At 48.9% G+C, this 23,759-nt stretch overlaps 1 protein-coding gene across 4 annotated transcripts; it reads left to right on the top strand.

The window, feature by feature from the left end:
- Positions 1–216: 216 nt before the first annotated feature.
- NFAM1 (NFAT activating protein with ITAM motif 1) lies at positions 217–21,845 on the top strand. Of its 4 annotated transcripts, none has more exons than XM_014963240.1 (6): positions 217–286; positions 7,438–7,776; positions 8,799–8,908; positions 12,515–12,619; positions 17,257–17,343; positions 19,872–21,845. In XM_014963240.1, the coding sequence occupies exons 2-6, from the start codon at positions 7,518–7,520 to the stop codon at positions 19,929–19,931; spliced, it is 621 nt and encodes a 206-aa protein (XP_014818726.1). In that variant the 5' UTR covers positions 217–286; positions 7,438–7,517; the 3' UTR covers positions 19,932–21,845. The 4 variants fall into 4 exon arrangements, with proteins under 4 accessions (XP_014818726.1, XP_014818725.1, XP_014818724.1 ...); XM_014963239.1 differs by lacking the exon at positions 217–286 and adding an exon at positions 1,073–1,284; XM_014963238.1 differs by lacking the exon at positions 217–286 and adding an exon at positions 1,597–1,812.
- The last annotated feature ends 1,914 nt before the right edge of the window (positions 21,846–23,759 follow it).

The following is a 23,759-nucleotide window of genomic DNA, read 5'->3' as shown; positions in this document are numbered from 1 at the left end:
ACAGATCATCTCTGCTTCCCCGCCTGCTGCAGCCAGAGCCCAGCCGGGGGGGCCCACGTGTGGTGCCAGGAGGCCTTTTTGCAAGCTGAGGAGGACCATTCATAATAAAACCACGCTCCCCACCAGCGCTGGCAGGAGTTTCCCCAGCGCCCTGGGCGTAGGAGGGACAGGCTTGCGAGCGGCTGGGGCAGACGGTGCCAGGCACTGGAGGCCACGCTGCCCACGGCTCCCCACGCTTCGTCACCCCCCTGATGGGGGCTGCTGCCCCGCAAAGGGCTCAGCGAAGGTGACATGACCACGGCCACCGTCGCCGGAGCTGGGGCTGCGATGGGGGCTGCCGGAAGGGTGTGTGGGGTGACAGGTCCGGGTTGTTGTGGGGACAGGGACCTCTGGCAGCAGCTGGGGGGGGTGTGAGGAGGGCAGCAGGCAGGCAGTTTGGGAGCAGGGATGGATGAAACCCATTGCGGCAGGACCATGTGTCCGACAGAGCCTAAATGAAGGTTTATTTTCCTTTTTTGCGCCCTGTCTTCCGCTTGCTGCCGCCCAACAGCCGAACCGCCACCCTGCAGTACCCGCAGCTTGCTGAGTAAATGTTGTTCTTCGAGCTGTTGATTACGGCTAATTAGCATCAATTTCGCTTTAAATGGGCGCTAGTTGCGCTCGTTTCCTCCGGGGTTCCGGCTGCGGTGCTGCTGAGCCGAGGAGACACCGGGTACGAGAGGCGGCGGCTCCCCCGGGGACCGTGGCGGTGGGAGGGGGACGGAGGGGGTGGCCGGGCTCGGCCAAACACGGGACTTTTCGCCCGCTTCATCTCCCGGGCCGCCCGTACGAGCCCGTCCCCGGTCGCCTGCGCTGAAACGGGACGACCAGTAAGCCACCTGCACCGAAAGGGAAAAAAAAACCCACCATACGGTCATCTCCGCTTAAGGCGGACCGGGACCGGGACCGGGGCCGGGGCGGGCCCTGCCGGCTGGAGGCGGTGGCGGCCGGGGCGACGGCGCCATCTTGTGGGCGAGGGCGGGGGTTGGCGGGTAGCGGGCCGCCGCCCCTCAGCCCCCGCCCCGCCAGCGGGCCAGGCCAGGCCGTGGCTCCGGGGCGGCGGGGCCTATGTCCTTCTTTGCCAAAGCCGAGGTGGCCCTGCTGGCCCTCCCGGTGCGGGTGAGATGCCCCGAGGGAAGCTTTACGCCCCTTGCGCGGGTGGACCAAGCATGGCAGCTGTGGCCCCACAGCAGCCCCCGGGCCCGGCCGGGTGGACGTTCTCCTGGAAGGCGTCAGCGTGAGGAGGTAAAGAAGGCCTTCCAGGGAAAGGCCCCGGGCTGGCCACCCTGGCTGTGAGAGGGGAGCCGTAGGGAAGGCCCCGAGGCTGAGGTGCAGCCCCCAAGAGCCCACCAGGCGTGTGGGGATGATTTAGTCCTCGGGAATCTTTCCAGTGGATGAACAGAAAAAGAGCAGAAGCAGGGTGAGCTCTGAGGCAGACTCCTTTTGCTGGTGAAAGGGAATTAACAGAAGTGCCCCCTCCCTTCCCCACGGTGGTGTCAACACCTTTCTTTGCCTGGTTTCCCCTGTAGCTGCTGATTGTTCTCTTCCCTAGAGCGGTTCAGCGGGTGGAAACGAGGTAGCGAGGGCATTGGCAGCTTTTTACCTCGGCATCATCCAGCCCTGCTGAGAGGCACTCGACACACAACAGTGGTAAAAAAAGGCTGGCAGAGGTACGGCCCCGCTCTCCTGTCGCTCCTGCCGCCAGACAGAGGGGAAACCATACGCCGCAGAGTCTGGGGTTAGAGGAGTCAAAGAGATTGTGAGTCCTTGGAGGTGCGTGCGTTGCCGCTGGCTGGCTTTCAGCGACGGGGGGATTTGAGCTGGTCTCTGACAAGGCAGCAGATCCAGAGCCGCTGTGCTGGGGAATGCTCTGATGCGCGCTCTGCAATTGGGCTGGTTGAGTTGCTGCAGCTCTTCTCTGCGCCAAGCCGTGTTTCTCTCTTGGATGGTTGTGGTGTTAAATGCTTCAGCAATAAAGAGGCTTTGTTGTGGTCTCTGCAGCATCACTTTTGCCTTGGCTAGCAGCAGCCTTTTTGTTTGAATAAATGCTTTCCCTGGAGTTGGCTGTGGGGGCATGTGTGGGCACGTGTGTGTGTGTTATGTGTGTGCCTTTACTTGTGGGTGTAGGTTGGACCCAGCTGCGAACAGGCAATTCTGGTAGGTTGAGCACTTGCCCAAACTTGTTGTTGTTCGTGCGCGCCAGAACAATGTGCTTTTCCTCACGGTTGGGAATGCTGGCCACTGTCGCAGGCTTTTAACAGCGCTTGAGTGAAATTAATGGCCGCTTTCCAGCTACAAGCAGAAACTGTTGCTAGCACCTGGCCCAATCCTGTGTTTAGACTCAGGAAGTTATCAGCATTCACTGCATCCAAGGGAGGAACTGAGCCATACAGATCCCGGCCAGTCTGTGCTGTGGCAGGGCTACAGCTGGACAGGCGGTTCCCTCCTCGTTATGCTGCAGGGACTGGCTCACGGGCAGCAGTGTGCTGTATAATACAGGAGGGAAGGTCATGCAATGACCTCTTCCTTTGGAGCTTTCTAATTTATTTCCTTTGGCACAGGTATCCTGGTTAGTTCCACCTAAGTTTCAGGGGAATCAGTTCAGCACTGCTACAGGCTGGTAATAAAAACACACAACTCCCCAGCTTTTCCTCATCTTCCTCCCATTTATGTCTCCAGGGTTAAAACCCAGTCCAGAATCCCCAGACCAAATTGAATTAGAATTTAACATTCAAAGATTCAGGCTCCCTTTAGGCTCTAAGGAACAGAATGTCATCCTGTCTCACAGTTAATAGCTGCTGGGTAGTCGTTTCAAAGCCATTTCTTTTCAGCAAGCTCTACCATAGCAAATTCCAGCAGTGAATGTATTTCTGGCCTGGCCGTGCCTTTAATCCCACAGCTGAGTCTTACGTGTGATCTCTTTTGAAATGCTAGATCTATGTATTTATTTTTTTCTTAAATTCCAGACAGCGATATTTCTAGGACTTGGCATTTAGAGTGGCAACAGGGTTGTTTATAGGAAGAGAAGGGAAAAGACGGAAGGAGGATGTTGACCTAGCAGCCCTACAAACCTACCGCACTTAATCCACTTATCGCTCTGAATTCCTGAAGCAGATAAATGCTGATAACAGTTAAAACACATCACTGACAGGAGCAGCATGTTCTGTCCTCTAGAAATACATCAATGCTGGAAATTGCAAAGCTGCATGCTACCATGGGAATGAGCGTGATACAGGAGCCGAGGAAGCCCTCACTGTTCAGCAGAGTTCTTCCACAGGAGGGTAGTCAGCCCCTGCCCCTTTCTCCCTCCCTGCCCCAACTACCTTGAGATGCCGTTCAGGCCTGAGAAATGCTGCCGAGCCCTGTTGTGATCCCACAGCCCCCCACAGCCACAGCTGCCTGATCTGTGCCTACATATCTGAAATACCAAGTGGGCCCCAAGTGTCTTGTTACCGCTCTTGATTGTCCTTGCTGCTCAGCGTTAAGACCTGCGAGGAGCGATTTCCAGCTGAGACCAGCCCCGCGCCGCTCGCATCAGTGTGTCTCGGGGAGAGGAGTTGGTTTTGGCTAATCTGAGCTAAACCTTCCCCGGAGGAGTGCAGCTGCTGCACCAGCCTTGCAGAGCCACACAAAGCCACTTGCTCCTCTCCCCATCTGTCAGGTCTCTCAGCAAGGTACTGGAGTGGTCCTTGGGCTCAGGGGAAGCAGTGGCCGCAGCTGCATGCCCACCCCCTGTGTTAAGACCCCTTTCTCCTGAGGACCTGTCCCAGGCCCAACAGGAGGAAAAAATGCTGTAAACTGAAGGTTGCTTTGGAGCAAACCTCCCTCCTACAAACTCCAAAGGGATAAAACAACCGATAGAGTGAGCTTGACTACACACAGTTTACAGGCTCATCTACCTTCTTAGGTCTTTCCCTGCACAGCCACCCCTCACCTGTCTCCACAGCCCAGCAGCCTTGAAATTGCAGCAAAGTGCTTTCTTGTGGACAGCACTCATATCTCAGCAGAAGTGTGAAAGGAGGAAGCTGCCTAGAGAGAAGTGAAGACCTCTCAGACACTAGGGTTTTTTTGGAGTCAGACGCTGCTCAGCTGTTGCATTGCAGATGTCTTAGCTAAAAACAAGCTTTCATAGAAATCAAAGACTCTTCGTGAGTATAGGCATCAGGATCCTCCCACAAAGAAAGGGTTTTCTTCTTCAAAGGGCTCTCCTTAGATTTCCCTACAATAGATTTCTTAAGGCTTGCAGTGCATTGCAAAGCTGATTCAGAGCCAGCATCTTGTGGATCTGAAGCGTGACAGCTGTTAGGGATGAATTTGCTGTCTGGTTGTTCTCACTTCTGCCCTTACACCAAAGTGACCTAGTGGAGGAGGTTGGCTGTGGAGGGAAGTTCTGTGCAGTCAGGAGGACAGTGGAACTGTTCCTCTGTACTGACTGCTGGTGCCAGTACTTGTTTTCCATGTTGAAGGCAAAACAGGTGATCGTCACACTTGAGTGGTCACATAAAGAAGGAGTTTGATGCTGCTGTTTTGCCCTGAAGCTACACCCTGTGGCACTGCTCAGTAGCTTCCCCAGGAGAACAAAGTTCTTCATTAAAATAATTTTAAGCAAGGTGCCTTTGTTCTAAAACCTGGATGGTCCATGCAGTGAGATAATCAGGAATAACTGATCCAAGACAACTGTGTGAAGAAATCCTTGCAAAATTATGGTAAAAATCCTACTGTGCCACTTTTAAGCTTGTCTGTCACTCTAGATTCAGTTGAATCCTGTGCTGAATTTTACCACATTCATCTCAAATGGCCTCGATCTGCATCAGTCAAAACACCCCTTTTCTGTATTCCATGGAGGAGCTTTGGTGACTGTGGAAGGTGACAAAGTTTGCTTTAAGTGCAGGTGATATTTTATGGTCATTGGGAGACAAAGCTCTAGATGTTAAAGAACTTAACGATTTAGTCTTTGGACACTCGCTGGTAGGTGTAATGCCATTGTAATAGTAGAGAGCAAGGAACCTCGGTGCAGGGAGGAGTCAGACTGAAAAGCAGGAAGAGCCTGCATCTGCCAGGAACAGCTTGCCAAAAGCAGCGTGTGTCCATCCCCTCCGTCCCTTTGCAAATGGGAGGATCAACCAGTGTGTTCCTTGGGTGTGGAAATACCTGACAAACCCCTGTCTGTTACGCCTTTTGGATCGTCGCGTCTGGTTGCTTTCTTACAGCCTTTGACCCCCCCGTCATGACCTCTAATCTAAAAGTCATCATCCTGTTTCTTTGGTTGCTTCAGTGTGGAGGTAAAAAAAACCCATTTTTTTAATTCCTTTTGTTTACTCTCATGTTTGTTCATATTAGAGCATTTCCAGCTGCTAATTTTCAGCTTTTGCTAATTTCCAGAGATCCCCTCTAGGAATTTGCACGCTGCTGCTATTTCTGTCTTTTAAGTATTTCAAAGCTGACAGAATCATCAAGAAAGGGGCAACATGGGAGAAGGGTTAGATAACCTAAATAAAATGGTTGGGCTTTTTCCCTGGCATGTTCCTCACAAGCTAGTGGCTCCTGGGATACTGTGAGAAGATGGATCTCTCCTCTGTTTGTTTACAGCAGTGCTTAGCCATGCCTTGTATAGAAACTATATTCTTGTGTGTTCTGCTGGCTAGAGATGAGGAGAAGGATGATGAATGATTTTAGAAAATAAGGCCCAGAAGAGACCGCTCAGGTTATCGCTTCCCACAGCGTCTGCAGGATTTTCTCTTACCTTCTTTCCATAATATTGTATCTAGTGTATGCAGGACTCTGCACTCACAACGAATGAGCATGTCCCTTGGGACTGTGCTGTATCTCAGTTGCTTTTATAGCTAAGAACCTTTTTCTAGTGATGTAACCTAAGCTCTTCCTTACTCTCGGGCTCTTGTCCCTGGCTATGTCATCTGTAGAGGATTTTCCTTGACGGATGTTACTTCTCAACAGTCCTTTCTGGTCAGTGGCCATGCCCTCCCTCTGTTATTCCCCACTCCCTCCCATCTCAAGACTTCCTCAGTGCTCAGCATTCAGCAGGGCTAAGTCTGGGTTGCCTTTTTTGATGCTAAGTCCTGCTGTGCAGAGGTGATGCTGCTGTTGCGGTGCAGCATTAGTGCACGATGACAGGAAAGCAAGCCTGGCTGTGCTCTGGGACAGCTTTAATGCCTTGTTATGAGCCTGTTCATAGATGCAGAACCCCAGGGAATCCCATCAAAAGCATGAGTGGAAAAGCCTGCCCATCCCCTACTTTCTCTCGCTACCTTTTTTTCCCCTTCTGTTTTCTTGTCTCTGAAAAAATCCTTCATTTTGTAAGACTTGTAAGTTTCCAGTTCCCTTTTTTAAAGACGACAGTGGTTTGCACAGGCCTCCTCTTAAGTTGCTTTATATGTGGTGTTATGTCAGCTGCCAAACAAATAGATCTGGAGACAGTCTGATGTTAAATCCAGATTTGGCTAGGAGGCCAAAGATATCTTGTACCCCAGGCTCCTTACTAGCCATGGCTCACTCTTACCTTTTTTAATTTTTTATTGAACAAAACAGGGAGTGAACTACAGTGGGGTTCCCCATCTGTGCTTATTCATCCTCTCTTGTAGCTCCTGACATCATTGTCTACTGAATTGTAGCAATAGATCACTTCCAACAGCCCTGTCCATGTAAGGAGGAAGCTCATGAAGGGCACGATTTCCCATCTCTCTGCCTAAGATACTGTCACATATAGATACGTAAGATCTACAGTCTTCTGCAGATAGTTCCCATATCTAGCATCGAGTCTTGTGCTTTGCTGCCCATTTACAGCAGCAAAAGTTTGGCGTGTTTAAGCTGTGTCTTACTTCTCATGGCCCTGGTGCTGGCCCCTGTGCAGAATGTGCAATTTCCTTCCTGGCTTGTGCTTCAGAAATGTGCAGTCCCACCAATAACACCTGCCTGCAAACTGCGCCTTCACCGGCGCGGAGTCATCACGTGGGCACACGTAGGTGCTCAAGCACAGGTTGGTAGCACGGGAGTTTCAGGAGATGTCCAGCTAACGTTTGTCTTGGAAAAGCACTTTCTATTCATCCGTTGTAAATACAGTCTCGCACCGCTGCAAGATCTGTTCACTTCCAGCTTCATTTCCTGTCTCTTGCGTGCTGATGTTGTACGGAGGAGCTCACAAGGGAAAAGGGGAAGCCTGCGAATGCAACAGGCTGTCGCAAATCACACAGCAATTACCTAAGAGATGTGGCAGATCACACAGGGCACGTGCTCTGAATCACTCAGTTTCTGACAAGGGCCAGCACTGCGTGCTTGCTGACATGTGGTTTATTTTCACCATGTGATACTGTCTTTGGGGCAGCAGTCCTCTCCTGGCTTAAAGTGATGTTAGGTGACTGCTAACAATTATTACCCTTACAGGGAGAGAAGTTGATGTACAGCAGAAACCTCCAATCCAGGTTGCGCTGCTCAAGGAAGGAATATCCATCCCCTGTAAAGTCATGTTCCCTTATGTGCCGAAATACACCAAATTTTCAATCTCCTATTACTGGATTAATTCACTGGGCCAGAAAACATCCATCTATCATAGGTCGGAAAACGTAGTCATCCCTTCTGGAAAAGAGAATCAGACTGCTGCCATATCTTACGACCACGTAATCACGTCACTTCAAAACCCTTCTTCTACCGGCACATACTACTGTGACGTCAAATGGGATGACATCCAGATAATGGGAAAAGGAGTGTTTGTCCTTGCTAGAGGTAAGTGAACAGCCAAAAAGGAAGGGCAGGTGGTTAAAAGTCAGCTGGATCTAGCTATGAAAAGAGGAGCTTTGCTGCTCTTCTTTTCCTCTACCCAAATATGCTGTGAAGTCAGGTAGGAATAATACTTCATGCCCAATACTTAATGCCATCAGAGTTGAATGTATTTTATACAGGTGACCTGTGCTGCTCTTCCCAATGCACAGGTGGAGACATGAAGGTGCAATAATTTTTATCTGACCTGCCGCAGCCCCCTGGAAGCAGCAGGCTCAAAGTCAAAGCCTAACCAGGGAGCCTGGGTGCTGGGTCAGAGGGTGCTTTAAGGTGTCAGTGTTCAGGAGACAGTGCGGTTTGGCCTTTAGCAGTGTGACAGAGGCAGTTGAACACTAGGGTGCTTGCCTTAGTCAGATGTACAAGTTAGGTGCTCGCCGTTAGGGGTTCACCATAATCCCTCCTCCTTTTCCATGTGGTACAAGGGGTCAGTTGTTCTGTTAATGCGCAGACTGGAAAGCAAGGGAGAGCTTTGTGCCAAGATAAGAGGAACGTTAGAGAAAAGTGATAAGGACATGCATGCTGCTGACTGGCTGGATTGGTTGGATTTGCATGCTGGATATGGAAAACTTCTTAGAAAGTGTAAATGCAAAGAGCTGTGACAAAATAGCTTTGCTACATTGGTTGGAGGATGCCTGTGGTACCCACCCTGCTAGTTTGTGGTCTGTGTGCTTTCCACCATCTGCCTTTCTGCCCCTGCCACTGAAGACCACCTTTCTTGGCTCTCATAGTTGTCCCCTCCCTCTAATCTACATGAAGTGCAGCTGCTTATATCCTGTCTCTTTGGCATGATTCTTCAGCTGCACCCTGTTCTCTGTTCAGTCAGACTATGTTTTGAAGGGTGTGTCCATCTGTATCACGGCATTCTGTGCTGCTTCTGTATTTTGGCTCTCTCAAGGCTCTTTCTAGGGTTAAAAATGCAGCAGGATTGTAACTTCCACACAGTGAATCCTTTGCCTTCTTTCTTACAGATACAGGGTACATAGAGCCCTCTTATAGGTGGGAAGTCCTCATTACCCTTACGACTCTTTTTGCTGTATTGAGCATCACTGCAACAGCTCTGCTTCTGTGGAAAAGAAAGGCAAGTTATAACCAAATAAAAAGCAATACCTGACATGACCCATTCTAGGAATTTATTTCACTTGCTTCTAACTTGGCTGAATTGGAAGTCCCCATGCTGAAATTTTCCATGCTGAGTGTCTGCCTCAGGTTTATTTTCTTTTTTTAAGTTCCGTCTTTCTGAGAAAAAAGATTACAGGAAAGACAAAACGACTCATTGATTTGTCCATTAAAGAAATTCTGATAATCATTTTGACTCCAGTGTGCCCTGCTTTAGAGCAAGGATCTGACACAGGGTGAGAAGTCACACTAGCAGTGTGCTGGCCCCGAGAATATTCAAGGAGATGTAGCCTTGTGATGGGTCTTTGGAAAACCACAGTTTGTGCATGCTCAGATGTGGCTCTTGTCAAATTCACAGCTCAGTTGTCCAAAGGAGCCCTGCAAGGCTGCCTTTCCACAATGTGCTGGTCAGGCAGGTAACATCCTTTGCAGTCAAGCAAGTCTTTTGCAGCCCTGGTGGCAGGAAGAGGGCAGAACTTTCCCCGTTTCTAACCCTCTGTGAAGATAGGGGCTACTCCAGTGCAAGGACTCGAGCTGGTTGCAAGCAAGCTGTGCAACTGCATTCCTGAGCCATGGCTTGGGCACCGTAGAAGAAAACTGTCTGCACTGTGGAGGGGTTGGGCACCAGAGCCTTGGGCATGTGTTTGGCAGAGGAAACATTAAGAGACGGAGCAAGAGGGGAAGGTCAGGACAAGGATCCCAAGGAAGCCTGTGTGAAAGCCCCAACTAACTGGGAAAAAAGAGAGACAAAGACCTGAGGAGCAACCTGCTTTAGTCCACTCTGCTTTGAGGAGAGGGGAATTGGACTAGACAATCTCCAGAGGCACCTTCCAACAGCAGTGATTCTGTGAGGCTGGAAGAAGGAGGCTCAGGAGGGAAACCGGGACTGGCATCCAGAGCGAGGAATCACTGGAGCTTGAGGAAGAGTGTTAAAACTGGACTGAGAGGACTTCTTGGGTGAGCAGACCAGTGACACAGGTTGGGACCAGCTGGGTAAGGAAGTGGAAGCTGGGATGAGTAGCTGAGCGCAAAAGGGAAACCAGGAGTGGGGAAGAAAGGATGTAGACAGCTGGTGAAGAAAAGCCAAAAGTAGGGCTGAAAGATCTGGATGAGACAGAGGCTCTGTGGAAAAAACTCTGGAGTCATGATACTGGCATCCCTGTTGTTTGGGGAAAAACTACTGCTCTTAGGACTGCCACCCTCTCCCAGTGATTTCAAGGCTGTCTTTAAAAAAAAGTGAGAAGTCACACTAGCAGTGTGCTGGCCCCGAGAATATTCAAGGAGATGTAGCCTTGTGATGGGTCTTTGGAAAACCACAGTTTGTGCATGCTCAGATGTGGCTCTTGTCAAATTCACAGCTCAGTTGTCCAAAGGAGCCCTGCAAGGCTGCCTTTCCACAATGTGCTGGTCAGGCAGGTAACATCCTTTGCAGTCAAGCAAGTCTTTTGCAGCCCTGGTGGCAGGAAGAGGGCAGAACTTTCCCCGTTTCTAACCCTCTGTGAAGATAGGGGCTACTCCAGTGCAAGGACTCGAGCTGGTTGCAAGCAAGCTGTGCAACTGCATTCCTGAGCCATGGCTTGGGCACCGTAGAAGAAAACTGTCTGCACTGTGGAGGGGTTGGGCACCAGAGCCTTGGGCATGTGTTTGGCAGAGGAAACATTAAGAGACGGAGCAAGAGGGGAAGGTCAGGACAAGGATCCCAAGGAAGCCTGTGTGAAAGCCCCAACTAACTGGGAAAAAAGAGAGACAAAGACCTGAGGAGCAACCTGCTTTAGTCCACTCTGCTTTGAGGAGAGGGGAATTGGACTAGACAATCTCCAGAGGCACCTTCCAACAGCAGTGATTCTGTGAGGCTGGAAGAAGGAGGCTCAGGAGGGAAACCGGGACTGGCATCCAGAGCGAGGAATCACTGGAGCTTGAGGAAGAGTGTTAAAACTGGACTGAGAGGACTTCTTGGGTGAGCAGACCAGTGACACAGGTTGGGACCAGCTGGGTAAGGAAGTGGAAGCTGGGATGAGTAGCTGAGCGCAAAAGGGAAACCAGGAGTGGGGAAGAAAGGATGTAGACAGCTGGTGAAGAAAAGCCAAAAGTAGGGCTGAAAGATCTGGATGAGACAGGGGCTCTGTGGAAAAAACTCTGGAGTCATGATACTGGCATCCCTGTTGTTTGGGGAAAAACTACTGCTCTTAGGACTGCCACCCTCTCCCAGTGATTTCAAGGCTGTCTTTAAAAAAAAGAAAAAAAAGAAAAAAAAAAAAGAAAAAATGTATTTTAGATTGGAATTTGGGGATTGTTGTTTTCTAGGTAGAAGTATCCCCCATATTTACTCTTTCAGTCTGCTCTCTGCCACCATGACAGCAGACTCTGTGCATGCATTTTTATGTGCAGGCTGTGCTGCTGGTACAGTCCTACGACTGCAAGGAGCATCAGGCTTCAGCACACAGAGTCAGAGATCATGAGGTTGAAAACAGAATGGCAGCAATTGGCAGACCTGCAAACCTCGTGAGACTTACCTTGCAGGCAGTCTGATGGAGCGGGAAGGAGGGTAAGCGGCAGAGTGACGAGGCTGTAGACAGGCCCCCATCTCTGCTTGCCTAGACAGCATCTCATGAGGATGAGAAGGGAGGCACTGTCACGCCTTGCCAATTGGCATCTCTAGGTTCTGAGGTGGGACAGCAAGTCTCAGACCTACAGGCTCTCCTTGGGGCCCGAAGAGAACGTGCAGTCATTACATTTGCCCTCCTGCAGAGCACAGCCCATATTTCTCACCACAGCTTGCTCAGACCTGCTGGTTTAAAAATGTTTATCTTTAAGAGAAGCTATTTAGCATCCTCCTTAGTTACTAATGGACTGGAAAGCAGTTCATCGTTTTCATGTGATGTGAATATAATCATCCCACTTCTTTCCGAATTAGAACAGAGATACTTAGCAAAGCTTTCTGCCTTTTCTGCCTTCTCTCTTGCTGGCTGAGCAGGGCTAACCCTCGCCTGTGCATGAATGGAGTGTGTTCAAGGAGAACTCATCCGATGCAAGAAACATTTCAGAGGAAGAGACCTTCTTCTTTCAACTCCATGCTGGACTTGTACATTAATGTATCACTGACTATATGTCATCATTAATGGTCATCTGGTGCTCTCTCTCGGCTCTGCAGATTAGTAAAAGCTTCCTGGCAAAATCCTGATTAAAAGTCACTGCGTTTTGCCTCTCTGAATTTCCCCTGCATATTTGAACAGGATCCCGCTTTACTGCCTGTCCTATGGCATGGTTGTGTGTTAAATACTTACACATCTCCATCCAGCTAAGTTTCAGTGTTGAAGGAGATTTCTATGTATGCACAAAGCCCAGTTTTCCTTTCCACTGCTTCAGTGTAAGTCAGCAGACTCCTCCATTTTACCCCGTGGTGAGGAAAGGGACCAGCCCGTATTATGCAGAGAGTGCCAGCACTCTTTGCTGTGGAAGCACTCGGGGTGTGCAAGCAGCTAGCTTTGACATGACATTGGTGTTCACTTCATCTTTGGGGAGATGGTGTTTTCTCCAGATGTGTCATTTAGTGTCTTGTCCTCAACAGGTGTTGTGCCCTAGAAGGAACCAGGTAAATATCCTGAGAAAGAAGGTGGAAACGCAACCCCCTTCAGCCAACCTGCCACCACCATCACCACCTCCTGTCTATGATGTGAGTACCAGAATCGACCTCTGTCCACATCACGGTACAAGCCTGCCTTTCTCTGCCCTGCCACGGTACAGACAACACTAGTATCATGATGTGAAACATAAGAAATAACTGCGTACCAGCTTGATACTGGTGACCTTGCTCTTGTGCTCTGCCTTGCTTAGCTCCTCTCAGGACTATGTGTCTTGTGTGTCTCCATCCTTGTCGCACTTGTGGCCTCCTCAGTCCCAAAGCTTTCAACCATGCTGCTGGGCAGTGCTCTTCCCTCTACCAGCAGTGTGGCAGAACAGAGCAGCAAGCGTGGGGCCAGAGAGGGTTCCTGGAGGTAAAGGTAGAAGGGTCTGCAGAAGTCAGGAAGGAAGAGGGGATCTCAGCCCCACTTTGTACCATAGGGTGTCTCAAGGACACGTGCCTTCCCCAGATGGAGAATGACGACTCAGGAAGTTCTCCACACAACAACCCCAGCTGTTTAGAGCTCCTGCTGTGACACCTTCATTGGTGTCAGTACCATGGACCACTGCAGTCCTGAGCAGGCTGACTAGCTCTTGGCGGGCAAAAAGGCAGGAAGAAAAAGAAGGGAGCCTCTTTTTTGGAACATTTCCCTTGCATTGCATAGGATCTTCTTTTTCCATTTCCCAAACTGGGAAATGCTGTCTGTTCCCACTCCCTGAGCCCAGCAGCAGCAGTGTCATAGGTAATAGGATTGGAGTGGCTCTCCTGAAGTCAGGCCCAGACCTCAGCTACCTCAAGTAACCATGACCCCTAATCCCATTTACAACCCATCCAGCTCCATTTAAAGTGGATTCCTTTTTCTCCTTTTACTCCCATGGGAGGGCTGGCTGCTCCACTAAGAAGGAAAGGTGGGGTTTTTTTCCCCCCTGTGATCTGTGGGACAAACGAGGAGGAATAAAATGAAAGTGAGCAGAGAAGGATGTTGCCTGAATATTAGGAAACCTTTCTGACTGTGAGGTCTATAAGGGCTGGAAAAGTCTCTCCAAGGAAAACCTGTAAGCTCTGCTGCATTAATCATTTAAACTAAACAAAACGAAGCTCTGGAGAAAGCACTACAGTAGAGGAACAAAGCTTTGCCAAGGAAGCAGGAGACCTGATAGGGGGCAGGTACGAAAAAGAGGGCCTGCTCCCTTCTCATTCTCATTTTGCAGGTTGGGGGGGCACTATTTTGGGACCCTTTAATTTTTGGAGTAGAGGTTTAAAAGAAAGCCCTATATATTGTATGTGATATGTTTATTCTTGGCAAAAAGCAACGTTTTGGGTAAAGGAGGTTGCAGGTTATAAACCTTTTCATTTGTATCAAGTAATTTCTTTTTAATTCGGGCTTATAAAAATCCGAATGGGTAGTTTCCTGCTGAAGTGGATGATTTCTGCAAGGAGACAAAAAAAAATCAAATCCATTTCTCGCTCAGTCGGCCTCGTCATGCATCCTTAGCTCCATCTTAATTACATGTTTCATCATGTTGTTCTGTTCAGGAGGCCCCACTAAGGCTAATACAGCAAGCCAGCAGAGCCAGCCTAAGGCACAGGCAGTCCCAGGAGCTGGCTGAGCCCCTGTGCTTGCAGGAGCCCTATGGACCTGGCCCAGCTGCCTTCCCCCGAGGCCCATTCACCGCACACCAGCTGTGCGGGGCTTCTAGCCAGCCCAGTGTGCAGGGCAGGTGGCCCAGCCCTCTTTGGCAGAGCTGCAAGCGGCCTTGGAGCATCTCCTGTGTGCTGGGGGGGTACCAGCCCGCCCACTGGAGGTTACTTTACTGTGGAGCAGCTGCTGCGGGGTGACTTGTTCAGGCATGAAGCAGCAGTTCCTGCTGCAGATACCGCATGCGGTGAGAGCAGGGCTGGGAGGTGAGGAGGGTGAAACACGGGGCTGCAAAGTGTAACGGAGACATTAACGGGGGAGAGAGGGCAAGAGCCCTAGGATGGACACCCTGCATTGGATGGGTCCTCAGGAATGGGAGTGGAAAGTCGACAAGCCTTATTTCCTTTGAAAGATGACACTGGTGGCCTGCTGCTAAATTTTGTTGGGATTCTGCATGGTGTAATCCCAGCCCTGCAAACTGCATTTGAAATGAGGTGTGTTGTGAAAGCCCATCCGTGTTGAAGACTTAGTGCTTAATTCGTGGGGAGGGCAGAAATCTGTGGTCAGTGTTGGGGGTAAGCTAAGGCAAGGAAGGGGGAAGGAAAAGTGAGAAGTAACTCTGAGTGACGAGATAAAGAAGGAGGTCAGAGATTAGGGGTCAGGAAAGGAAGCCATCATGTGCCAGATGTGCTATCTGTGGGGGAAAGCAAGAGGTCAGAGTCTGGAAAAGGGTTGGGTCAGGGAACCATGGTGTCCTTGCAAGCCTGGAGCTGCCTCCTGAGCAAGAGCAACAGGAGGCAGCACTGGACATCAAAGGGCGGGCTTGGAAGTGGCTGGTGCAGCTCATGAAATGCTCTGCGTTATCCTACACGGCAGCAAGACTCATCCCTGGTGTAGGAGGAGTCTTAGCACACCTTCTGCAAAGCCGTCCTGCTGAACATCTCTAGAAGCAGATGTCTTCCCCAGTGGGTCTTCCAGGCGCCACCGTTTACCTCATGGTCCCTGGGGGTGGGTTTACACACTGAAAAGCAGCAGGCAGCAAAAATCCACGGTAATAAAGGGGCAGCTGGGCAACCACTTTGTTCCCACTACATTCTGCTGGGCATTCCTTGACCTCTTTGTCCTCCTGCAGCCCTGCCTCAGTGCACTGCCCAGACCCAAACCTGTATTTTCCTCTGTCTTCCAGCTTAGCTGCCTAGTTAACGAGCAGCTTGCAAATAACAATCTGAGGGACTCGCTTCATCCACTTTACACTTCAAACAAGCTTTTTTGAGCAGCAAACAGAGCTCCTGCCACGCAGGCGAGTTCCAGAACACAGGAGTTTTTCCTGGTGCGAGGGAGACAAGGAGGCTGCTTGGGGATGGGAAGGCATCTGCCAGCGGGGAGGAGAGAGGCCTGTGTGCCTCCACTGGGACAGTAGTGGGTGGCCAGTGACCAAATAAAAGTAATTAATTTGCAAATGGCGGTTGGAGACACCAGCTTTCCAGCTGGCCAGCAAAGAACCAGCATTGTCAACAGCCTCCACGAGAGGAGTGCTTGTGGAGGAAGGGCATCTTTCTGGAGGTCAAACACCAAAAGGATCCTTCTTGCTTGTGAGTGGCTTCAGACTAGAACAGTGGAAGAGGCTGCCTGTCCTGCCAAGGGGACACAGAGCCAGGCTGCTGGGAGTGCAGCATGTGGGACAAGGTCCTCCCTGTGAGCATCACAAAGAGAATTGAAAATGAGGATGGGGAAATGGGATTTTCTGTGCGCGCATGTGCACATGCGAGTAGTTGGGAATGCCTGGGCAGGCAAGTGGGTTGTTGGGGGTGGGAAGCAGACAGGTGAAATAATTTGATTGTTCCCAGAGGAGGAGAGGAAATAGGGGAGCCGTGTGGTGCTCTGTTCACTGCGGCCCCCTCCTGTCTGAGTGCCTGTTTGTTCCAAACCTCACTCCCAAATGCTGCTCCTTTCTCATCTGGTCCTGTTCAAACCACTGTCCTTCTGGTCATGATCCCAAAAGATGCTGAGTATTTGCAACTCTGGATGAAATGTTGAGGGTTCAGGTGATTGGCAGCCCCAGAATCAAGCCCCCATGTTTTGCTCATCCTCCTTGTTGTGTTACAGGGCGCCTTGCTCCCTTTGCAGTCTATCCACTAATACCATCTGCCCCTCTTTCGGCCGGAGCTCCTCCCATCTTCCTGTTGCCAGAGAAACAGCCACCTTGGCAACCTGCTGTCATCCTTGAAACACACATGGAAAAGTCCTCCTGATTGTTATGTTTGATCCTTCAGGCAGATCTGGAACATCACTCAAACTGACACGCATCTCCTGTGACACGATTACCTGGGGGACCAGTGGATGCATACACATGTAGGGTGTGTGTGTATTTCTCTGTGTAGCTGTGTGGGACCACGGATATGTTTGAGGGCCTGAGAGTGTATTGATTTTTTTTTATTATTATTTTTTGCTCACTCTAAGAAGAAAGGAGAGTTCTGGCTTGGAAAAAAACCCCAGACAATAAATAGAAATTATACCTGATGTAGGGTTTCCCATTTTCAACAGTGTCTGTGCTTCAGGATATTCAGCCTTGCGCCTCTTCTCACCTTTGTGTGCCCAGAATAACCATGAGCAAGAGCTTGTGGGTGTCAGACATCTAAACAGTCCTGGGGGACGCAGAGCACTCCCTGTTACGTGTGGTCCCTGTGGTGCACAATACCCTTTCATGTGGCAGAGGGGACTTTATTCTGCATTCTGGGACAATTTGAAGCAGAAGGAGGCAGGAGCATTGGCATTCTTCTCCACTGCTTTACACAGGGTAGGTAACATCAAAGCCTGTCTCTGTGAGCCTGAAAAAGGAAGATGATGCAGCTGCACTGAAGAGATTTCAGGGGAAAAGGATTTTCTGTTTGCCCAAGTTCAGGTCAGGAACTTCAAAATTTTGGAGATGGCAGGGGTTCCTAAAGATTATTGAGATGGCACGAGATGGGAAACAACACAATGGGCAATTAGTTGTCTTAAATCTAAGTAATTTATGTGACCCCTGCTCTCTTCTCTCTTCCCTGTGCAGTGCCTGGATGTACAGCAAGTTGATGTCTATTCTAGCCTCGAGAACTACACAAACAAGCCACCACCCAGAAAGAGTCCTGCAGGGAAGGTAAGGGCTGGGGCCCTGTTTTTGGAGAGTTCCCTTATGCAATGGGCACATGGGGAAAGAAAACCCCCAGAGTCGCCATGGCCCTAGCAGGCAGTAAGTGTGTCTGCTCTTTCCCCACTTACAGTCCCATCAAAAGGGTAAAATGGGGTGTGGCATCCACTCGCCAGCTGGGCTGCACATGTAGCCTATCTTCTCTCTTCCGGCAGAACCCTTGCTCCTGCAGCGCTACCAGCTCTGACAGTCCTGGTTTCAGGCAGATGCTTTGCTATGTATGACGTACCCTGAAAAGAATTGAGGGGTTTGGCATCGCTGCTCCCTCTGTTCCTCCACGACAAACGTTCATGAAGAGTTGGCCAGATGCTAGCCCCGCTGTTGCCCTTTCCAGATTATTTAGGCAGCTGAGAAGTCCTCCCTGGGAGAGGAATCTGTGCACAGGGGACAGACCCTGGATACAGCTTTGCTCTCGTGAGCATTAAGCACTCGAGAGCCATTTCATAGTAGCAGAAGCTAAGATGGTCTGAACAGAGACTGGGCTGATACAGTCTCTGTCAGTTCTGTGCCTCAGGAAAAGGCTTATAACTGGGAGTTATAAGTTAGAGACCAGGAACTAAATTCACTTACAGTGAAAGTAGGTGCAACTTGGAATATGCAGGTGCAGATCAGTTGTGAGGCCCACACAATCCTCTGCTCTGCCTTTGGCAGGCATCAGCTGTTTCACAGGGACACAACTTGCATGAGATACCCCAGGGAACATTTCCTTCCTGTCCTTAGAAGTTTGTTGTTCTTTTCCCCTCCAGACCTCTTATCTGCTCAAAAAATAAATTCATTCTTCTAACATTGGAAAATGTTCCTGAAAAATGTCTCCTGCATCCTCCCACTGATGTCCCATTGGGGAGAGTTCCCCAGGTTGACTGACTATGCAGTGTGGAGGATGGTGCCAACTTCACTTGGCACCATCCCTCCGTTTCATGAAGGACAGTATTTTCCAGTGTCTGAGGCGTTTTCACAACTCCCACCTCTTAGGAAAAGGTGGTCTAAAATCAAGCAGCCTTCTCTGCGTCACAACTTGCCATGTGGGCTGGTCCCAAGGCCACTGGCCTCCTGCAGGTAGTGCTCTGGCACCACAGTGGTTGGTGGCAGCAAAGGCAGTGGTGGGTATCTGATTACTGAGGGGACGGATGGGTTGGTTTATGTAGGCTGTCTTATACCCCAGTGCATCACGTGCACTGGAAAAGACAGCATCCCTGATTTTGTGTTCTTGCTGCATTTTGAATTAGTTGGATAGGGAAAACACAGGTCCTGATCCCTCTTCCCTGTCCTATTTGTTCTTCTGTATACCTTTGTCAGCTACCCCCTTTGAAATGATACAGTCTGGATGATGAGATGCAGTATATATAGGGCTTTTTGCCCTACTGTGGAGCTGTCTGGGCTGTGTTGAATCCCTTGTGTGTGGCCCACACCGCTTAACTGCTGCTTTGGGGGGCAGCAGGTCTGTAAAACAGACCAGGAGCAAAGCAACCAAGCAAGAGCAAAGGAGCATCTGTGTGCAAGTGGGTCTGGTGCTGGTAAGTCTCAGCCAGGGCAAGGTAAAGGCTAAAGGAGAGGTGGGAGAAAAAGAGGAGAGGGAAGCAAAGAGAGGGGATGGAATGAGGTCTCACACCAAGAGCAGACACCACTGAGGGTCCTCAGTTCTTGTGCTGCTCAGACACTTGTCTTCCAGACAGCTGTATAACAAGGGTGTTTTCCCTAAGAGCGAGACTTGTGGGCCAGTGGGTTTGGCCTGTGAGTGGGAGCTGAGATGGCAGGACGGTGGCTGACTCTGCTGCAGAGGGTGCGGGCCAGGCCGTGCTGCGGGATGGAGAGGGAGCTGTAAAGGGAAGTGGGACAGGGAGCTCCTGGAATGAGAGCAGTTGCACGCTGTTGGGCTGGGCTGTCAGCCAGCTTGGGTAGTGAGGGGTTAATCCCGCATGCTTTGGAGGTGCCTGTGCTCAGTGCTTTTGTAAAATGTTTCCCTTTGGTGGTGGCAACAGAGAAAATGCTAGTGTAGGTAGGGCTTCCTTCACCCGGTGGCATTTCAGCTACTTGCTGCGTAACCTTGCTTACAGCAGGCCTGTGCCACACAGCGCTTAAAATATCAGTCTGTCAGCGCCTTGTCTACACAAGGAACGGTTGTGAGGAATAGACTCAACTGTTGAAGAAACAGGATTGAGGAGGTCAGGGAATTCCTCCTTCACAGAATCCAAAGTGATTTATTTTTTTACCAAGTCCAATTTTCCCTCCCCTCCCTGTCTGACAGCTTTTTGGGGGAAGAGTGACAAGTAAAGGAGGCATCTTTATCCCTTGGGCTGGATTAGTCACGTTCATCTCTGGCGGAGCAGCATTTCTCACTATAGCGGCTTCCGTTTCAGCAGATCACTTATAGCCATTTCTAACAGAACAAACGTCAGTGTCTGCTTATTAAGAATTAATTCATCTTCTTTTGAATAATTTTCCTCCATTTCTTTTTTCTCCTTTTTGTCATTCTGCAGAAACCTAAGAAGCAAGCATCTCTAGAAGAATCCTCTGATACATTGTATGAGAATATCTAACAGGGGAAATCTGACCCTATGTGGACCAGACATCTTTCTGTACAGCAGAAGTACTCTCTCACATCCCCAGTTCTCTGCAGAGATTCACAGTGACTTCAGGGCACAACCACGAGGGACTTGGGAACCCCTGGTTCCTTCTAAACTGCCCTTCATTAACAACAGAATGCATCTGTTCAGGTCCCGCCTGGGGCTCAGTCTGCATTGATGCAGCAAAGTTAGTTTGCAGCAAAGCCGTTTGATGCAAAAGAAAAGCTGCTTTTGTCAAGCACTTGCAGGTACCTTAGAAATGGTGCAGATGGGATCTGTTCAGGTTTCTCCCACTTGGCCTGGCTGAAATACCTCGATGTCGATCCTCTGTAAGTGATAGGACATTCCAGAGACCTCCCTGCTTGCTGGCTTGATTTTCCGATCCTGACCTGCAGCAGTCCATCTGATCCTGTGCCTACAGCTTTCCTGACACGGCCGTCAGGCCTTCATGCATAGTTTAACTGAGATCCAAGCGTCCACCTGCCCGTTTTCCTTTTCTCAGGAACCCCACAGTGAAACACGCTTTCTCATAATCTGCTAATCCCATCAAGTAGTCACAGATGCCTGCTGTGACCATAGTCAGTCGACTCAAATCAGTGCCTCCGAGTAAATGCTTTCCCTTCAGCAATATCAGCAGTATACAGTGAGGACTGGATGCACGGAGAGAGATAAAGATGGAGAAAAGGAAAACAGAGGAAACGTAACTGTCTGGCAATATGTCTCAGCGGCAGTGCCCTTTCCAGAATAAGGAAGAGGAATAAGGAGATGGGAACCTGAGGAAACTCCCTTGCTGGGGCTATGCAAGCGGGTCTGGGGCCAAGTTCCAGCCCAGAGCAATTCAAGCTGAGCTCCCCAGTTTCCTGTTCTTCTTGGCAATAGGCTTTGTTATCACTTGGGATTTTGAGCCTGTGTGGGAGCAGGCATGGTACCTCTGCCCCACCAAAGCTAATAGGTTTGCCTTTGTTTCAGCTGGCCAGCATTTCCCAAGAAGGGTGTAGGGCTCCTTTACCCCCACCCCCATATGTTATTTGGCCAGGTAGACCAGTTCTGAAACTTAGAACAACTGGAAGGAGGAGGGAGGCCCTAGAGATGAATTTTCTATCCAAGCATTTCTCTCTCCTGTCAGCTGGAACTTGCCTACCATTTGTGCTGATGTGTATTCTAGTTCTGATAGGGAAAAGGTTACATTAAATATCCATATAACACGATCAAACCAGTGGATCAAAAAGCTGAGGCTGTTTTATCTCAGATTAAAAAACAACAACAAAATAACAACCAAACAAAACCAATCCAAAATAAGAATATGCAGCATAACTTGAGAGGAATCATAGAAACCTCTTTAAAGAATAAGATCAAATTAAAATTGAGCTCCAGGGTCATAGGACCCTCTCTAGTTGAAGATAGTGTTGCTATGCATCAGAGATAGAGGCTATGGAAAATGTCTCCAGGGCCTCCAGCCTTCCTATACTATGTTTAAAGAGATAATCCGCTTATTGCTTTGCTCTTTTTATTAGAAGAGATTTCAAACATGCAATTTGGACTTTCTTTAACCACAGGAAAATGCTTTTTCTCTTCTCAGTGTTGAGGAATTCATTTCAGAAAGAGCAATGAATAGACAGCATGGCTGATTAGACCCGTTTTCCATTTTTTAAGCGATCGCGACAATTATAAGTATTTTTGAAGTCAGCAATTTTAGTGTTTACTAATATGACCAGAAAACATTTGTGTTCACAGAAGAATTTCCAGGGGGTTGTACAGGTATAACAATTCCTTTCCTTAACAAATTTGAAGAAATGATGAGATGAATTATAAATATGTCGCAGTATGGCAATAAAATATTCAGCAGAAGCTGGTGGATTAGATGAAAAGTGAAAACTTCCAAAATAATGCTGCTTAGTTTTTCTGTTTTGCTTTTTAAATTTTGTAAATGCTAAAAATACTGGGTGCTACTGGAAATTTCCTGGCAAGGATCTCACTTTGCAGTGAATTGATTTGTCTTGTCTTTCTGTTACCTTTTTAAACAGTGTGTTTCTTACATTTATGCCTGAACAATTCTATATCTTAAGTAGATGAAGCTGTTTAAAATGAAACATGAGAGGAAGAACGACATTTGGAATAGAAAAGGCTATTTTAGGAACAGTCAGTGCTAAAGTACTGGAAGAATCACACCAGGTTCTGATCAATTAAGTGAAAAACTGAAAATTTCCAAGAAACACTGGCAAGTCTGGGGATTTGGGCTGTGATCCAAAGCTTGCCAAAGTCAGTCACTGTGTTGATTTCAATGGATTTTGGATTGCTCCTGCAAGGGTATAAGGTTGCTGCACAAGAAAGGAAGTTTTGAAGCTACCCAAGGTAGCTGTAAACTGGTATAATTTCTTCAGCATCATGCGCCGTGGGTAGCCACAGTAGCATCAGAATGTGTGAGAAAGGTATAAAGCAGAAGACTGCAAGAGCAGTGATGTTCCTAAATGGCACAGAGTTTTCCAAGAAGGTATGAGGAAATGCCTTCAGGCACAGGCAGGAGAGACTAGGAAATATAATTTATATAATGTTGGTATAGCTACTTTGTAGCAGAGATTTGTTCAGGAAAAAGGCAGTCATTTGGTCTTTCTGTCTTACCTGAGAGTAGATGCAGAAAAATGAGTATTACTAGTAAGAGGAAAGGAGTTTGTTTTTAAGTGTTGAGCAATTAAAAAAAAAAAAAAAAAGATAAATTAAGGACTGGCTCCCCCAGCTCTATAAAGATGAGGGGTGATGACTGGGTTGTTGTGTTCATTCTACACAGTTTGCTTTAAAATGAATGCTGAGAATGGATTCCTCTTAAAAACTGTGTCCCTAAGGGGCCTCAGCTTCACTTGCTTCACCCAGCATGGTGCTGTTATGCACAGAACACGCTCTCAGGTTATGGTGGTATAATCTTTGATTTCCAGGTGTTCAATTATCCCTTTGTATTGACAGGATTTCAGGGAAGTGGAGACCCATTATCAAAGTAAGCTGTGGCGCGAGGTGGAAATGCTCTGCCTGCCTTCTTCTAAAGGGGGTGCCGTGTTAGCACTAGGAGCCTTTGCCCTCTCCACCAGGTGTGAGCCTTTGGTCCTCAGAGATGCAGTCTCTCACTGTGATCATCCTCAATGTGTTGTCTTAGCTCGTACTGCTGCAAAGGGTGTTGGTGACACTGAGGTCATCTGGTCCGTTTAAAATAACTCCTTCACAACACTTTATAGCAAATCCTAATTTAAGAAGGCAAAAACCAGGGTGCACTCAAACGGTTCATTGGTTTGATCCTTTTCTACAGAGGACAAGCTCTTGCATGGGTACTGTTCTGTCATATGAAACACACTATTTTTTGCCTCTGTCTGTAGAAAAGAATACCTTGCTGTGTCAGATAGCGACAATGAAATGTATGTCCAAGGTATAGTCCAAGGTGTTCTCCTTCATCGCTGCTGTCTTTTACTCTTCGGGTTTTTTTTGCTTCTCAAGGGTGTTGCTACTGTAAATCATCTCTAAATACCCAGCTAGGGATGGTTCTTTATCAAGGGAGGTGCTTTACCAAACAGCATGCAAGTGAAATGGTTATCACTGGTCTGGTTTGCAGTGCTGTTCCACCTAGCAGTGTCCTAAGGGTGTATGAGTTTGGGCCAAGGGCAGGGGTCTCTTCTTCCTGCTGGGCTGTCTCTTGGAAAGACCTGGTGTTTTTTGAGCTCTTGGCCATGCAATACTGTGACCCTGGGAGACAGGGATTTAGGGAAGGCAGTGATTGGAGCCACCAGATGGTGCCCTAGGTCCTCTCTGCTCCCTTTC

Source organism: Calidris pugnax, unplaced genomic scaffold, assembly GCF_001431845.1.
Source record: "Calidris pugnax isolate Ruff unplaced genomic scaffold, ASM143184v1 scaffold44, whole genome shotgun sequence".
NCBI lineage: Eukaryota > Metazoa > Chordata > Aves > Charadriiformes > Scolopacidae > Calidris > Calidris pugnax.
This window is presented reverse-complemented; position numbering and strand designations above follow the sequence as displayed.

Excerpts from the sequence above, each read along its gene's own strand:
- NFAM1 (XM_014963237.1), top strand. The coding sequence starts at position 5,267 with ATGACCTCTAATCTAAAAGTCATCATCCTGTTTCTTTGGTTGCTTCAG. Across the intron at positions 7,777-8,798 it reads AGTGTTTGTCCTTGCTAGAG|ATACAGGGTACATAGAGCCC; the intron begins GTAAGTGAACAG and ends TCTTTCTTACAG. Across the intron at positions 17,344-19,871 it reads GAAAGAGTCCTGCAGGGAAG|AAACCTAAGAAGCAAGCATC; the intron begins GTAAGGGCTGGG and ends GTCATTCTGCAG.